This window comes from Macaca nemestrina, chromosome 6, assembly GCF_043159975.1.
Source record: "Macaca nemestrina isolate mMacNem1 chromosome 6, mMacNem.hap1, whole genome shotgun sequence".
Lineage (NCBI taxonomy): Eukaryota > Metazoa > Chordata > Mammalia > Primates > Cercopithecidae > Macaca > Macaca nemestrina.
Genome location: NC_092130.1, coordinates 30,053,838 through 30,071,608, shown reverse-complemented (window position 1 = coordinate 30,071,608; position 17,771 = coordinate 30,053,838). Strand labels below are relative to the sequence as shown.

Genomic DNA, 17,771 nt, shown 5'->3' with positions numbered 1-17,771 from the left:
AATTCAGGTGCTTCTTCCCACGAGGCAGGCTCCAGCCCTGCTGGCAGCGCCCTGGTACTGAGCCTTCTCAGCATGCCCTTTCTGGGCAAGAGGTGCTGTCTGCCCGGGCATGGGACCATGGACTTTTGAATATTCCTCACCAGCCTCTTGGCTGCAGCCAGGTGTCCTGGGAGTCAGGAACGGAGCATCTTGGGAGTCTAGGCTTCCCTTCTCCTCAGATTCCAAGTGTGAGATTGGAGGGTTCTAGGAGTCCATGGGTCCCACCAGCTTCACTTCCTCCTGCCTCCCCAACCCCTGCCCCACTCCTGCCATTGGGCCTGTGGTCCCTGTTCTGTCCTCCCTGGCCCAGTCTTTCCGTTTCTCCTGCTTTTTCCATTTCCTCTGCTCTCAGACAACTTTAACTGCCATGCCACCTTCTCCTCCCTCCGTCACCAGCAACATCTCCCAACTGCCCTAGTCCTGATCCCTGTATTGACTTTAGGTCTTCCTGGCTCAGAACAGCCCCCAGCCTGGCCCTGATTACAGTGGGAGCTGACTGGGGAACAGGGAGCCCCAGCTGGGGGAACCCACAACAGCATAGCAGGCAGCTCAGAGGAAACATCAGCCCTGTCTGGAGTAGGATCCCACCCTGCAACCCGTGAATGTCCTACCCGGCGGCAAACCCACGTGCCTACAGGGCCAGCCAGGAACCTGGGTGAGCAAAGCTGTTGGTGTGAGCGAGAGAATATGAGGCAATTGACCCTCCGTGAGTGCTGGAGAGGCAAGAGGGAGTGGTGGGGACTGTGGTGAACTAAAGAAAGCACGCCTATCTTAAGAGGGAGGCCACCTCTCAGAAGTGTGGGCCCAGGCTACCAGATCTCCGGGCTTTTTAAAGGCAGCTGGAAATCTGGATTTTTATGAGGAATTTCCCAATGTGCAATGTGGATGACTGATTTAAAAGTTGTAATCATGGGGCCGGGTGGGGTGGCTCACGCCTGTAATCCCAGCACTTTGGGAGGCCAAGGTGGGCGGATCACGAGGTCAGGAGATCGAGACCATCCTGGCTAACACGGTGAAATCCCATCCCTACTAAAAACACAAAAAATTAGCCAGGCTTGGTGGCACGCGCCTGTAGTACCAGCTACTTGGGAGGCTGAGGCAGGAGAATCACTTGAACCCAGGAGGCAGAGGTTGCAGTGAACTGAGATCGTGCCACTGCACTCCAGCCTGGGGGACAGAGAGAGACTCCGTCTCAAAAAAAACAAAAAAAGTTGTAAGCACAGCTCAGTTAGGGCCTCCTGTCAGCCTCTCTGCAGGCTGACTGTTCTACAGTCTCAGGGGATGAGCAGCCCAGAGGGATTACCCAGGTCCCATGGGGAGAATGTTCTGGAGCTGAGGCCAGGCCCCAGGGCTCTCCACCCTCACTCAGTCCTCTAATGTCCTGTCTCATCTGATCTGTGTGTCCATCTGAACTTGGGAGGCTGGTGTGGAGCCTTGGGAGGCATTGTTTGTGCCTGGCTGGAGTGTAGGGTAGGGTGCCCCGGGGCCCTTCATTCCTGTTCTGGGGCTTGTTAGAGGGTGCCCTTGGGCACCAGGAAATGCTGAGATGGGAAGCCTGGCCGTCTGCAGCCACTGCCAATGTGTGGTCTCTGTGGCAGGGAAGGAGGGAAGGCAGTGGAAGGGCAGGGGCTCCTACCCACACCATTAGGTCAGCCATATTCCCGAGGCCAATAAGGGTCAACAGTCTCCAGGGGTCACACTGGTTACCTGAGAGTTCGGTCCTCAGTGGGCCCTGAGCTCTGTGTTCCCGTCCATCACTCCAGCCCAGCTCATGCTTCTGAGCAGGCCAAGGCTGTCCTGCCTTCCATCGTTGGCTTAGGCAGGTCCTTCCGCCTTGATCCAGTGTCTTCCCGCCCACCCGTTGGGATCCTGGCCATCCTTTAAGTCCCTCCTAAATATGCCCTCCCCTGTAAGCCTTCCTCAATTCCCCAACCAGATGTGGACGCCTAGAATCTTCAGGGGGTCTGACTCAGTCCTACATCTGGTGTAGGACAGCCCAGCCCTGCCTGCCCAGAGCACTCACGTCCTTTTGAGACAATGCATCTTGTTTCCATGTAGTGAAGACTCTCCTTGGACCCCAGAGCACTTTGGGGCCACAGAAGGGCATGGTGCAGAGGCCTCAGGCTGCTCAGCCACACTGACCTGGATTTATTCCCAGCCCTGCTCCTCCCTGGCTCTGTGGTCTTGGAGAAGTCACTTAACCTCTCTAAGCTCTCATTCTTTTACCTGTAAAATATGGGTAATGACAACTCCTACCTCGTAGCAGCATCACCCATGGGCTTGGTGGGCGTGTGATACACATTTATTGATTGGAGGAACACACTTGTGTCTACCTCCTCTGTCCCGCTACCAACTCCTTCAGGACAGAGATTGGACTCTCCTCATCTCTCAGTCGCCCCAATGACTCCACAAGGCTGGTTCACAGCTTTGTACCACGAAGCATCAAACTGAACACAGTTCTTGGGTGGCTCTGGGGATATCCAGCAAAGAGTTAAGACAGTCGCAGGCCCCTCAGGATCCCACGTGACCCTTAGTTGCTGAGCCTCAGGGTCTGACGTAGACAGGCTCCTCCAGACTCATTTTTTGCTGGTGGCTCATGGAAAGTTTGGTTCTTTGAGCTCCAGGCCACTCCCTCTGGGGCCTGAGTCCTCGCTGAAGCTGGTCCTGCCCTGGAAGGGCGTCCGGGGCTGGCTGCCCGTCTGCGGATCCTTGGCCAACAGTTCCGCCTGCTCTGTCTCCGCCTGACTTCCTGCTGCCCTGGCCTTCTCCCCAAGGACAGAGCAGCAGCCCGCCCCCTCTGGCCGCAGGGAGGCTTTTTTCAGCACCTTCATTCAGAATCACTTCTTGTTTTGGGAAAGAAAGCCTTTTCCTGCTGAAGTCCATAGGCTCTATGAGCAGCAACCCCAGAAAACTGCAGCCAGGGAGCCAGGTTTGGTGGCTGGTGCCTGTAATCCCAGCTGCTCAGGAGGCTGAGGCCATAGGACTACTTGAGACCAAGAGTTCGAGACTAGCTTGGGCAATGTACCAAGACCTCATCTCTACATTTTTTAGAAGCCAGGCTTAGTGGTTTGTGCCTGTAGTCTCAGCTACTCAGGAGGCTGAGGCGGGAGGATTTTTGTTGTTGTTGTTGTTGTTTTGTGGAGTTTTTTTGAGACAGGCTCTCCTATCACCCAGACTGGAGTGCAATGGCACAATCACAGCTCACTGCAGCCTTGACCTGCCAGGCTCAAGCAATCCTCCCACCTCAGTCTCCCTAGTAGCTAGGATCACAGGTGTACACCACCATGCCCAGCTATTTTTTTACTCTTTTTATAGAGACAGGGTTTCACTTTGTTGTCCAGGCTGGTCTGGAACTCCTAGGCTCAAGCAATCTTCCTGTCTCAGCCTCCAAAGTGTTAAGATTACAGGTTTAAGCCGCCTTACCCAACTGGGAGGATCTCTTGAGTGACAGGGTAAGAACTCTTCTCTAAAAAGAAAAGAAAACCGTGGGCAGTAAAAGCCAAGGAGGCCTTAGTTATCTGCTGGTCAGAGTGGAACTCTGGCTCCACGGTCCCTCCGAATCTGCTGCTTCACCTCTCTGAACCGCAGTGTTCTCAGATGTGAAAAGGGGAGAATAACTTTCCCTTTGTGGGGGATTAAATGAGATAAATTAGATGCTCAATACATATTTTTAAAATGTGATCAAAGTGCTTAGCACAAAATGTGGCATGCAGGAACCCTCTAGATGGGATGCATCTCATTAGCCAGCTCTCCCTTATACAGATAAGGAAACTGAGGCTCAGCTCCCACCTCCAACCAGCTTGGGGAGAAGGAGGCTGGGAGATGGCGTGCCTGGAGCCAGGGACAGGCTAAGCTGGAGGCCCAGGCTTGCCAGCACCATCTCTGTGCTCCGAGGATCCGGCCTCAGTGTCCCCATTTGTAAAGCAAATGGGTTGAACAAGGGCGGAAGGCTCTGCAGAGGTGCCTCGGTGGAGGGAGGTGAGCAAAGGGGAGCTATCTGCACCCACCCACTCCATGCAGGCTTCTGCTAGGGACCACGCCACGGGAGCTAGGGCGGGGAGCAGCACCCCCTTCAGAGATGGATTGGGATTGGCTCTGCCTGGTGGGAAGGAAGTCTCGTTTCTCCTGCAGGATAAGTTTAAGGATTCAGAGCCCTGAAGGTTTCTCCAGTGAGCCAAATGCCCTGCCCAATCACGAGGAGTAGGGGGATACCGGGTGAGCGTGGGCACAGCGATAAAATCATCACAGTCCCAAGCCTGGCTTGACCTTGACTCTGCTGATCCAAGGTCAGGGTCTCAGAGAGCTTTGGGGCTTAGGGTGGCAGGACTTAGAGGCAGGGGAGGGGCCTATGGTCAATATTGATCTAGCTGAGTCAGGGGAGGACAGGGAAGTGGGAAGCCTGGGGTGGGGCTCCCTGATAACTGCATCTTCAGGCTGCCATTGTGACTGTGGAAATGGGGTGGGGACAATGGGGGGAGGGGGAGGGGATGCTCCATGCAAATTCCCAAACCTGGGCGTTTACTAAAACTACAGCTGCCTGGACCCCTGCCCAGAAGAATGGCTCTTATTCTCTGAGGGTGGGGCCCAAAACCTCTGTATGTTTAGCAAACTCCCTGGTGAATCTGCGGCAGCCAGCTCAGTTCTCACATATGGAGTCCACAGGTTCACTGTCATTGCAATATGAGGAAACTGAGGCCCAGAGAGGGGATGTGACTCCTCCAAGGTCACTTTGGGAGAGGATGCTGACAGTCCTCCCTTTTCTCTTGGAAGGAAGGAATCGTCCCCCGCGCCAGCTCCCTCCACCTCCAGTTGAGGCCCTGGGTCTGGGAAGGAATGGCTGGGCCAGCGTGTACTGAGGGAAGCGGCCTGTGAGACGTTGGTAGCCCTGGGTGGAGAAGGGAGGGCGAGGCTGGTCCCAGGAGGAAGGACAAGCAGAGGGCATTTCCACAGGACTGGACCTGCCCCACCTTGCCTTATGCACACCCCCCAGCACCTGCCAGGGAATGTTTCCTGAAAGATTTACCACAACCCAGGCCTGGGGAAGGACATTTCCACCGCTGGGGCCTACCCATGCCCTGAGAAGGCACCACATCATGGCAGATTTGGGACTTACTCGGCCCTTAGACACCTCTGGCCCCCACGGCCTCCTCCCAAGTCTGTTCTGCTCACCCTGCCGCCACAGTTCTGGGCTCCCAGCCTTTGCTCTGGCCTCCACACTCTCCCTGCCTCCATCCCATCAAGCACCCCATGAAGCTTTCTCCAGCCCGGTCACCATCTCTCTTTCTCCTTCCTCTGGGCTCTGCACACTTTGCACCTCCAGATCCAGGCCCCATCCCAGCCTTCCTTGAGTTCTTGCTCTCTGCATGTCTCTTGCTGTCTGGAATGGCATCAGAGATTCCTGGGGGACAGGAGTCATGAGACAGGTCTAGCTCATCTCTGAGCCCTCCTTGGAGCCCAGCCCAGCCATGGCATGCCCCAGGGAAGCAGGTGTGGAAGGCAGGTGTTCACCTCGGCGGAGAGCCTCAATCTCACCTCCCTCCCTCGTGCCCTGGGCCATCTTGGGGGGGTTCCTTCCCTCTGGGCACACAGTCTTCTTATTCATGGAATAAAGAGAATAGTAGTGCCCTCAGTGGGGGGGTGTGCTAAGGATTGAGAGAGTACCTATAAAAGAGGTGGGCATGCCTGGCACTCGGTCAGTTCCCAGTGTTAACCGTTGTGACTTCTGGCTGGGTAGAGTACTCATGCCCGCACAGCCTCCACTCCTGCATTCCAGGGGCACATCTGCCGAGGGTCTCCTCTATGCAAGAATGACAGTATCTGCCGTGTGCATCCGGAGCACGGACAAGATGCTGTCCTGCCTCCAAGGAGCACACAGTTCTGCAGAAACTTGCTTAGGTGACTTCAAACCAGAGATCTGTGGTGAGGAAAGTGGAGCAGATTGTGGAAGTCCATGGAGGGACCTAGCCCATGGTATGAGGGAGGCTGGGGAGGGTGGGGGAACTTCCCAGAGAAGATGCTGGAACCATGTCCTGAAGGGTGAGAAGGTTTTGCAGTGCACTCAGGGGGAAAATGCGGGGGAAAAGGCCCTCTGCAGTGCCTTTTGGAGTGTGAAGACTGTGGGTGTAGACAACTGAGAGAGAAGGCAGTAGCTGGAAGGGGACAGAGTGTCAAAAGGGGAGGAGGTCCTAAGAATTCCAGTCACTCCTTGCTGGCTGTCCAGAGACCAGGGACAGGGCAGCACAGACCAGGGCAGGGGCGGGGAACAGAGTGCCGTGCTCTGAGTTCGAAGGCTGGGGTGAGTACTGGTCAGAGTCTTGCAAGAAATCTCTTTGCCTTTGAGTCTCATTATTTACATCTTCAAAATAGGACTGTTGTAACTAGGACAAGAGGTGTTGTGAAAGCACTTTGTGAACTGTAGAGCATCATTCTCCTGTGAGATAATAATAGTGTTTTAAGTGGCGTCAGTACTTTTTGAGAGGTAAAGGATATCTCACAGGGCACGATAGACATACTGGGGGCCAAGGACCGCCTGAAACCTGCTCCTGTGCTGCCATCTGCTGGTGAAGGGACACAATGGCCACCCAAGCCCTTAAGGCTTTCTGCAGGGCCCAGGAGCCACTGGGGCAAGTGAAGGCAGGGCTGGGAGGACGACTGGCACTAACCCTTGAGGACACCGAGGCAAAGGTGGCAAATGGAAGCCCCCAAGCCTCTCTTGCTTTTCTCAGCCTTGGCCTGTGCTGTCACTGTGAAGGTCCTCCCCTGTGTGCAAGATGCACACTCCACACAGACACTGCCCCTGGCCATTCCACACACCAGCAGTGAGAATAGACCTGGAAAGCAGCTGGTGCAGGGATTCTGAAGTCCCAGGCACCTGGGGTATGGTCTAGAGGGAACTGTGGGCTCCGATGGGCACCTTTCCTTGGCTCTGTGGCATCCGGGTCTCTGGGCAATGGATGAGTGACCAGCTTGTTTGGTTGGCCTGGTGCTGTCCTGGTTTGAGCACTGAAAATCTCACATAGGTAGCTGGGAAGGTTGGTCACTCTTCCGTGGCCTGAAGGTGGCCAAAGCCTCTGCATCCACTTTGGCTCTGCCCTGCCAGAGGCCAGCAGCTCAGGCTCCAAGGACCAAAGTGTCCCAGGCACTAGGTCTAGACATATGTTTATGGGTAAAGAGACCCTTCCTCTGCCAGGCGCGGTGGCTCACACCTGTAATCCCAGCACTTTGGGAGGCTGAGGTGGGTGGATCACGAGGTCAGGAGTTCAAGACCAGCCTAACCAATGTGATGAAACCCCGTCTTTACTAAAAATACAAAAATTAGCCAGGTGTGGTGGTGCACGCCTTTAATCCCAGCTACTCAAGAGGCTGAGGCAGGAGAATTGCTTGGAGCCGGGAGACGGAGGTTGCGGTGAGCTGAGATCACGCCATTGCACTCCAGCCTGAGCAACAGAGCAAGAGCGAGACTCTGTCTCAGAAAAAAAAAAAAAAATCCTTCCTCCCCTTCCCCATTCTTTAAAGCACTCTCTGGCATGGTGAGTCCTGGGCACTTGTCTGTGAGGCTGGGCTGAGGGAGGAGAATGGGTGGGGGACTCGTGGAATAACCTCCACATTGTACAGGGAAACTGAGGCCCAGAGGAGCAGAACCTTGCCCCAAGGCCCGAGGGAGACTTTAACTCTTGGCTGCTCAGCAACCCATAGCCACCCCTTTGCTCTTGTTGGGGGTACCCCCTGTACCTGGGAGAAAGCTAATTCCATCCCTGGCTCTACAGGTGAGGCACATGGTCCAGGCATAATCCCACAGTGACTGGTTCAGCCTTGAGCATGTGACCAGAGTTGGTCCAATCAGAATGAAGACCAGGACTTTTATTTTGCCATGGGGCAGATCTAGAACTGGAAACCAACAAAAACCTCCCAGCTCAGGGGCTTGACCAAGACAGGGACACACAGAGTGCACAGAATTTTGTAGCTATTTATTGCACTGAAAACACCAAGAATAAAACAGACGCCCCTTCTTCCCATCCCACCCCCGCCAATAGCAGAAAGTTTGAGCAGTGGTCATTCAAGTTCACAGCCACATATTTTTAAAAAAGAAAAGAAAAGAAAAAAAAAAAAGAACTAAAACAAAACCCCAAACAAATAGTAACAAAGAAACCAGCACGGGGAGTCTGGCAAACTCATCCCCCAAAAGGGTCTCCCTTTGAAGGGAGACAGGAGGCCCTGGGTCAGGATTCGCACCATGGTGGGCACAAACCCAGGAGAATACCTTCCTGTAAACGTGTTTGCATGCTGGAGCCAAGGTTTTGACTTGGGTTTGGATTTTTTTTTTTTTTTTTTTTTGCATCTAAAGGAAGTTTTGGAGGAGCACAGAGTTTATCTGGTGAGGGTGGGCTCTGCGCAGATTTTTCTGGGAGTCTCCCCTGCCTGCCGCATCAGGATCATCCCTGGTGCCCTGTGGTGGCACCAGGTGGCTACCCACCCACAGGTGTGGCCTTCACAGTGGGGCCATCTCAGCCTGGGGTAGCGACGTGCCTCCACTTCTCTGGCACTTGGAGAGGGACACAGTGGACAGGAGGTGTGTCAGCCAATAAAAGGCAGGACCTCAGGCTCCTCCAGCTCAGTTTCCTCTGGTGGGGAAACCAAGCTCCAGAGAGGGGAAGGAACTTGCCCAAGGTCACACAGCAAGTCTGGTCAGAGCTGGGAATTGAAGCCTACTCACCCCAAATAACTGCTCTTTCCCCTGCAGTCCACTGCTGAAAAGCAGTTGACAGGCACTGAAGAGGGGAATCAGGGGCAGGTGGGGGAGGGGATGGAGCCTGACCAGGTCTAGAAGTAAACAGGAGTCCAGCCAGTGACTATCCCTGCCAGTTCCTGCAGGTAAATTAGGCTTCACATCACTAGACGTTTGCTCCTTCATCGGTTGGAATGGGAACAAAGAACCCTTTTAACCAATGAGGAAACTGAGGCTGAAGAAGAGCTCAGACCTTGCTCTGTAATTGCAGCAGCCCCTGGTGAAGGCCACACCCTCACCCTTGACTGGGGGTGGCTGTAGGGAACCGGCAGCTCACAAGGGGGACAGGTGGGTTTGCCCCTGGGATAATGGGATCACTGGGCCTTACTGGGAAGCCCTCTGGGCCTAGGGCAGGCCAACAGCCCGACCTGGGCCTGGGCAGCAAGGTCTCTGCCAAGGACAGAGGCCAGTGATGGGCCAGCTTGGAAACCAGGAGGCCTGGGCAGCATCTCTCCCGGCCTGCAGACCTGGCGCTGCCTGTCTCACCTGGACCTGGGCAGCAGGACTTGAGAAAAGAATCCAGCAGACAGCTGGTGATCGGGGAGAGCTCAGAAAGTATTAGATCAAACATCCTCACCAGTTCTGCTCCAACCAACACCCAGGAGGGTCGAGGGTACCGGAGCCTCCTCCAATCCCTGGGGACGTGGCTCTTCCTCCCCTAAAATCCTCCAGAGGGGACGATATCTCATGCTGGCAAAACACGGCCACACAGAGGCCAAAAGCACAGAGAGGCAGCAACATAATTCCGAGTCGGACACTGAGAATACAACCTCTATTTTTTTTTAAGTCCAAAACATGTAGATTGGTTTTGTTGAGTGTTTTCTTCTTTTCGTTTGTTTTCAACATACTTACTGCATATAAAGTCATGCAAAGAAAACAGTGCAGACAGTAGATCCTAGTGGATGTGCCAAGGTATTCCACTCAGAGTCAATCCCAGGGAAAGAGGGAAAGAGGAAAAGAAAGGGAGAATGAGAACCCGAGGCTGCAGGATGAGGCGTGAAGAGTAGAAATTCCCAGTGCTCTGCTGTGGTCATCAGACGTCAAGGGGAGAGAGGCAATGGAGACACATGCTCACGGGCCCCCAGAGGTGGGTGGGGGGCACTGGGGGTGGCACACTGATATGGTGAAATGAAATCCCGGGAAGTTCAGCAGTGAAGACCCCAGTTTGGGAGGGAAGCAAAGAAAAGTCCAGATATTTCCATCCTGACAGCTTCCCTCCTCCTCTCTGCCCTGACTTGCTGTTCCTGAGTCAGTGCTGGCATCTGATGCTTCCACAGTCCCAAAAGGAACGCCTGTGTCAGTACACCTTGGGACCAAAATGGCAGAGAGGCCCTTCTCCCCGGAGCTGAGTCTGCCTCGGCCCCAATAACCACAGGTGACAAGGTCCACCTCAGAGATGACAAAGAAAAAAAAAAAAAACTAGAACAGAAAAAAAACTACCCCTCACCCCCTTCCTACACCCCTTCCAACCTGACCCTTCTCACGATAATCTGAGAAGTTTAGTTATTACATAAATATCCATTAACGCGAAATCCATTTACGAAATACACAGAAATTTGGCTATAAAAAGGCATGCGGTCCAAGTAGAAGTGATACCTAAACGTTGCTTTCGTTTGCCCCCCAAAAACAATTAGATTCCCTCTCTGAGATATGACGAAGCTGGAATTCTCCAGGGTTAACGGTGGAGCGGGGTGGGCGGGTTAATGTTGGAGGTGGACTTCACCAGAAGGAAGCAGAAAGCAAGTAGGGGCACCTGAGAGGGCCACGTCCCCCACACTGAGGGAAGGGTCAGACCACCCTGAGGTCAGCACAGGAAAGAGAAGACTTAGGGGAGCACTTTGAGGCAGGAGGCTCCTGGCATATGCTCTTCTCCCCCCTCCTTCAGGGCGGTTGGCTTGAGGGAAGGGAGTGTCATCTGCCCTTCCCTGGGGACACTGGAATAGGAAAGGTCTGGGAGAGGGATGGGCAGATGCTGCCTTCCTCACCATGCCACCCCTCCTTCTCCCCAGCCACTAGTGGGCACACAGCCCGGGCATTCTAGCCTACAGCCCGAGACAGGCCAGGCGGACAGCAGCCGAGGCTGGGGAGAGGGGGCCAGTGCCGTGGGCACCCATGCCTGAGGAAGCCCCAGCCTGGCAGGAGAGAGGGTGGGGGTGAGAGGTGGGGAGATGTGGCCATTCGCTCTGAAGTTGCGATGACTTTTGTGAACAAGCAAGTTTTCTTGATGCAGGTACAGAAGTGACGGTGGTGGGGTGATGAGATGGGAGAATTCCAGCAAAATCCACCTGGGAGAACCAGCAGCTCCATTCCACGGACAGAGTGGATCTCTGCGGCACAGCAACGCAGTGACCCTGGCCTGGTCCCTCAGCTGTAAGACACACACGGGGTGCTTCTCAGGGCATGGTGTTTCCTGCTTGGGCAACCCACCCACCCTGCCGCTTTAGATGGAGTCCAAGCGGTCCCCGGTGGCTCCTGCCCAGCTCTTCCCTCAGACCTGCAGGCCTTGCCCCCTCTTCTTGGGGTCTTCCCACTACACTCTGCAGCCTTTCAGAGCTGAAGGCAGCAGCTTCCCTGACGTAACCCCCTCCAGGGCAACACTCCCATCCTTTACATTACCCTGGGAGGTGGGAAGGAGGGATTCTTACTGGGGCAGGACGGAGGGCGCCCCAGATCTGTGGAAGTGGACGATCTGCCATTTGCCGTCCCGGCGGTGCCAGACACGGGTCTCCTCCGACTGGGCGGTGCGTGGGATGCCGCCGGCGTCCAGGTACTGCGTGATGCGGATGTAGGCGATGCAGGCTGACTCGTCGCCCATCAGGTGGATGTGAGGATTCAGGATGGTGGTGTGCACGGGCTTGCTGTTCCGGGACCACACTGGAGACGGGGATGGGAGGGGCAGAGGAGATGCAACCGGGGCCTCCTGTCTCACTTTCTTCACTTCCTCCACTCCCAGCAGCCCTCTCAATGGAAGCACACTGTCTGCCCCATTTGTAGGGAGGGGGCCTCTGTGGCAGGGCTCAGCTACCTGGCATCAAGGTAGAACTTCTAGATGATGGGGACATCACATCCCAGCTTAGATACAGTGGAGTTCAGACATGCAGAATTCATCAAACAAGGGAAAATGGAATGTTAGAATCATGACTATTAGCCACATGGAATAAGCCTAGAGGATTATAGAACCAGATAAGCTCTGAGCAGAGTCTCAAATCCGGATCTCCCCAGGTACCAGGCAGGCACATAAACAACGGGGGCTGAGCTGGGTATAAGATGCTAAATGACAACTGACCCTTTGCCTCTGGGTCAGGGAGGCGATAGGGAGTGATGGGGACTGTGGCGAATAGAATGTCTTGTCCCACCTAAAGCGGGTATCCTGCACACAGCTTCCCTGGTGGTTGCTATGTGAGTGAGACCGGTGTTGACATTCAAGAGAATCTGGAAATCTGAATTTTTATATGAAAACTCTTCATTTTTTATTATTGGCATCTAATTCAAATTTAAAACATCGTGCAAGCCAAGTGAAACGTATCTACAGTTCAGACACGGCCCGTGGGCCTGTTAGCCCCTTCTACTATAGATATACAGAATTGCGGAAACTTGGGGGAATATGAGAACTGTAGAATCTTAGAACCTTGAAATGATAAGAACGGTATTGATACCGTTCTTGGGGTGAAGTCATGGGGTGAGGTCATGGGGCTTTCCAATGTTAGGGAGACATGTATGGCTCTTGGAATCATGATAGGGCCGACAAAGTCCCTGACACCAGCTTCCACCGCTCGAAACATGGGGCATCACCATTAATATTACTATATTAATTCTAGAAACTCAATGTTTTCCTCAAGGTAGGAAATGAAAGCATAGAAAGACAATGACCCAGGGAGGGGTCGGACAGTGGTGATCTATATCTCAGGCCTGAGAGGAGCCCTTCCCTTTGTGTAGCCTGAATATAGGTCTGAATCATGGGAGGTGCTGACTTAAAACACAGCTTCCCCAACCCCACCCTTAGAGAGCCCAGTTCAAGAACCTCTAATATTAAAAGTATCCCTTCTCCTTCCCTACCCCTTGATCCTGGTACCAAGCCAGGTTTGTGAGCCACTTATTTCCTGAAAAATGTAAAATGTATTTTTTATTTTTCAGGATTGCAGAAAATATCCAATAGCACCCATCCCCTAATATCAGAAGCACGCTACACCCAGGCTTTGGATAAAGGACTTAAAATCACCAAGTCTTAGGCACCGTAGAATAACAGACTTAGAATTTGGGCTCTCAGACATACAGAATGTAGAGTTTCAGCATCATAGACTTGGGAGTGACCTCAGAGGTCAGAGGTCACCCAGCAGCCCAACTGTAGAATCTGAGGAGGGCTCTGTAAGTGTCCCTGACAGCATTCAGGGCTGAAGGCATACAAGACCAATGTATCCATTCCACAGATACACAAACTCAGGTCCAGAGAAGCAATCTGACTTGTCCCAAGCTGGGCTAATTCCTGAAAAAATGCAGTGGAATCTAAAAGAAGTCAGTTTCGGCTGGGAGCCGTGGCTCACTCCTGTAATTCCAACAGTTTAGGAGACCAAGGCAAGTGGATTGCGTGAGCCCAGGAGTTTGAGACCAGCCTGGGCAACAAAGTGAAACCCTGTCTCTACAAAAAATATGAAAAATAGCCAGTCTCATAACCTGGTAGGTAGGTAGATAGATAGATAGATAGATAGATAGATAGATAGATAGATAGATAGACAGATAGATAGATAATAGATAAAATTAAAAAAAAAAAAAGAAGTCAGTTTCCAAGTGAGACTGGGTTAGAACAATCTAGAACAATCCCAGGAGGGACAAACAGAGCTTAGCATTGCTGGGGGCACTGGGCCTTGCTGCAGTCAGCAAGGACTGGAGTCCTAGAAGGTATTTGTAAAGAAATGCCACTTGATGTGGTGTCTTTTGAAAAGATAGACAGCTTCCAATATCTACCCTTGTGCATAGGGTGGGAGAGAGAATCAAGTCCTCAACAGGAAAAAATAGGGCTCTGGGAGGTGGAACTTGGCCGGGAGTGAACAGTTACTCTGGGTCTGCCCTTGTGGGTTCTGCCTTGGAGGCCAGGAGTGAGCAGTTACTCTGGGTCTGCCCTTATGGGTTCTGCCTTGGAGGTGAGCAGATGTTTAAGCCTGGAGTCTGGGGGCCAGCACTAAGATGGGGCCCGCTGCATAGAGGCAGGCCAAGGGCTGCATGGCTTCCTCTCTGTGATTATTTCCATTTTGCCATCCCTGAGCCTTTACAGTTGGGCCTTAACCTGGTCCCTGCTTTGTGGGGATTGTAAGTTCACACTGGGGGATCCGTGCCCCCAGAGGACAGACTGTAGGATGATAGCTACCATGATCAGTGAGGGAGCTCCAGGGTGACAGGGACATATGGGGTCCAGCCACCTCTCCTTGCATGAAAATTCAATTTTTTTTTTTTTTTTTTTTTTTTTTTAGATGGAATCTTGTTCTGTCTCCCAGACTGGAGTGCAGTGGCATGATCTTGGCTCACTGAAACCTCTGCCTCCCAGGTTCAAGTGATTCTTGTGCCTCAGCCTCCCAAGTAGCTGAAATTACAGGTGTGTACAACCACACCTGGCTGATTTTTGTATTTTTGGTAGAGATGGGGTTTCACCATGTTGGCCAGACTTGGTCTTGAACTCCTGACCTCAGGTGATCCTCCCACCTCGACCTCCCAAAGTGCTGGGATTACAGACATGAGCCACTACACCCAGCCAAGAATTCAATCTTCCTTGCTAGCCTTGGAGAATTTATTTGATTTATTAAAGGAAGATGTTGCTTTCTTCTTCACAGCTTTTTGGAGGGTGTCCTTTGCCTCTATACTCTATAAAGTTCAGTGAGAGAGGGTGCAAGCCAGGAAAGGAGTGTCAGTTCCAGTGGGGGTTTGCTAACGTGCAGATGCAGCAGGTGCTACAGGGATGGGAAAGGCCACTGGGGTGAGTCAGGTCTAGGTTCTGCCACCGGCTTCCTGGATTCCTTTAGACAAGTCACTTCCCTCTGAGCCTCAGTTTCCCCTCTGTATGATGAAGAGCTGGACCAGATCCTACTTCAGTCACTGAAGTAGCTTCTTTGTTATTTTTACCATTCACGAGTGCCACTGTACACACTTCATTAAAGTATTTCCTGGGGCGGGCTTGGTGGCTCACGCCTGTAATCCCAGCACTTTGGGAGGCTGAGGCAGGCAGATCACCTGAGGTCAGGAGCTTGAGACCAGCCTGGCCAACGTGGTGAAACCCCGTCTCTACTAAAAATACAAAAATTAGCTGGGTGTGGTGGCGGGCACCTGTGATCCCAGCTACTCAGGAGGCTGAGGCAGGAGAATTGCTTGAACCTGGGAGGTGGAGATTGCAGTGAGCCAAGATCGTGCCACTGCACTTCAGCCTGGGCAACAGAGTGAGACTCAGTCAAAAAAAAAAAAAAAAAAAAAAAAGGATTTTCCTGAATGGATTCACTTTACTAATTTCTATAGGTTTTTTGGTTTTTGTTTTTTTGTGGAGACTGAATCTTGTTCTGTCGCCCAGGCTGGAGTGCAGTGGTGCAATATTGGCTCACTGCAGCCTCAGCCTCCCTAGTAGCAGGGATTACAGGCACCCACCACCACGGTCAACTAATTTTTGTAATTTTAGTAGAGACGGGGTGTCATCATATTGGCCAGGCTGGTCTCGAACTCCTGACCTCAAGTGAGCTGCCCGCCTCAGCCTCCCACCGTGCTGGGATTACATGCATGAGCCATCGCGCCCAGCTATAGATTTATTTTAAAATAAAACTTATTGACATAATCATTAATGAACAGTCAGTACAATGAATAAAGTTCTAATAATAAGGCCTGTGAAAATGAAAGAAAGTTACATAATCCTTGTACCATTCTCCTGCCTGAAAGAGATCTGAGCCTGAGATTTGCTTTCTCTTTGATAAAGAGGGAAATTACTAAGTGGCAGAGAGGTGTTGAAGACAGGCTAGCACCCAGCAGAGCCTTTCCCCCGATGGAGCCAGAGTATTGAAAGAGAATTAAGAAGGAAAGAGTTCTCCCACTGTGTAAACTAATGCTGTTTTAAGTGGTGCCCACATATACCTGAAATCACTGTGTAGCCTCAGTGATACACGCCCTTGACTTTGGGGCACCCTGGATATACCACTTCTTAGGTCCTTCCTCCCTGTCCTAAGCTGCATGATTCTAACCTGTGTGCATTTTGATTTCTGACCCCTGGCCTAGGGAAACACAGACACAGGCAGAAAGCACCCTGGGTCAGGCCCAGCCTCAACCCTCTGACGCTCCTGGTTGCAAAGCTGCCAAGGTCTCTCCTGCAAAGGAGAGGCCCAGGAAGGACAGACATGCAGGACAGAGACCTAGACAAACAGGCAGGGGCACAGCAGTGTGAGCTCTCTGTCCTCACCTCTTTCCCAAACTGCCCACCCACAGAGGGCACTTGTATAACAACCCACCAGCCAGCTTGTGACCAGCTGGGCAGCTGGGATGGCCCCAGGCATCAAGATAACTAACTCGGGTGTGTGTGCCAGTGGGAAGGCTCCCTTATCTATAATGCAGGAATCAAGGCCCTCCCCAGGCTCCTCCCAGGGTCATGGGCAGGAGAGGTCTGGGAGGGCTTGTCCTGTATGTCCCTGGTCTCTGGGACCTCGCCTGCCCCATCTTCAACCACAGGAGGGGTAGCTGGTAGTCAATGGGCCAGGGTTAGGAGAGGGAACCAAGAGGGTACCAACCCCAGTCCACACGGGAGCTTCCTCTTCGCTGGCTCCTGAGCCGCCCCTGGGGCCCTGCCCGTCACCCTGCTGTGCCATCCGGCAGGACATGGAACGAGAGCAGACAACAGGCACCACAGAGAGAAGGAATTGCTCACGGTTTTCAAAATAGAATCGATGGAAGTCCAGGCCCTCAACCAGGTTCCCCAGGGCCTCAGGTTCGAAGGCTGTCATGCCAGGGTCGCACATCTTCCTGGGGGAAAGAAGCCAGAGGAAAGAGGGGCTGGGGCGGCTTCTCACTGGACCCTTGGAGGGTGAGCCTGTGAAATAGGAATGATTGCACCCACCTCACAGGATCATTGAAGTTAGTGGATGGGAAGGGGCTTGCAAGCTATAAAGTATGTGATATCACTGACAGGTTGGTGCCACCTAGATCCCAGAAGCCTGGGTTCAGGCCCTGGCTCTGCCAATGGCTATGCGACCCCAAGCAAGTGGCTTAGCCCCTTTAAGCAAGAGCACCATGGATGGTGTGCAGGGCTGTGCGGTGCACTAAAGGTGCTGGTGGGGAGGAAATTCAGCTTGCTCTCTACTCTCCAGATTGCACTCCCTCGTTCAGGACAGTGGATCCAGAGGGGGCTTTTTCTAATTTGTCTTCCTGTGGGGTCAGGATGGGGGGCACTGCCTTTTCCTTCCCATAAAGGTGACTTCTGCTCATCAAGCCAGGTGTATACCCGGAAGGGGTGAGTTTTGCTAATTTGAACAAAGGTACCCTATTGTTAACAGCAGCCTTGGCTGTGAGCCTCAGTTTCCTCTTCTGTAAGATGAGAAAAATAGCATTAGATGAGGTACTATTTGGGAGGAGAAGCACAGGGCATGACAGAGGCTGTGTATTTTCAGCTGTTGTTCCCTTCCAGGTCCTAGTCTTCTGGGAGACCCTGACAGCTAGGCAGGGGAAGGGAACAACCTGTCTTTCCCATCTCCAGGTCTGTGGGATCTTTTGTGGTGTAACACGGACCCCTGTGACAATAGCAATGAAGCCAGGGACAGGAAATGTCCCAGGACAAGCAAAGCTCCCAACCCAGGGTAGAATTGGAGACACCCAGGAGAAGGTGTCAGGCCCAGCACCATCTGAGCTGGAGAATTTGCAGGGTGCACTGTCCCTGCTCTGTCCTGTCTGTTTGGGTGACCCCAGACAACTTGCTTCTCTACTCATTACCCCA

The 17,771-nt window shown here is 52.9% G+C and overlaps 1 protein-coding gene across 5 annotated transcripts in view; it reads right to left on the bottom strand.

Moving 5' to 3' along the window:
• Window positions 1-7,991: 7,991 nt before the first annotated feature.
• Window positions 7,992-17,771, bottom strand: part of LOC105466870 (calcium/calmodulin dependent protein kinase II alpha) — a 69,542-nt gene continuing 59,762 nt past the window's right edge. For 2 of the 5 annotated variants that reach the window (XM_011716004.3, XM_011716005.3), the window contains 3 exons: window positions 16,710-16,804; window positions 11,470-11,698; window positions 7,992-11,192 (listed from right to left, as the gene is read on the bottom strand). In XM_011716004.3, coding sequence (XP_011714306.1) covers window positions 11,189-11,192; window positions 11,470-11,698; window positions 16,710-16,804 — 328 coding nt within the window. In that variant the 3' untranslated portion in view covers window positions 7,992-11,188. Of the gene's footprint in view, window positions 11,193-11,465; window positions 11,699-16,709; window positions 16,805-17,771 lie in introns of those variants that run through there. The other 3 variants (XM_011716007.3, XM_011716008.3, XM_011716006.2) reach the window with 2 other exon arrangements.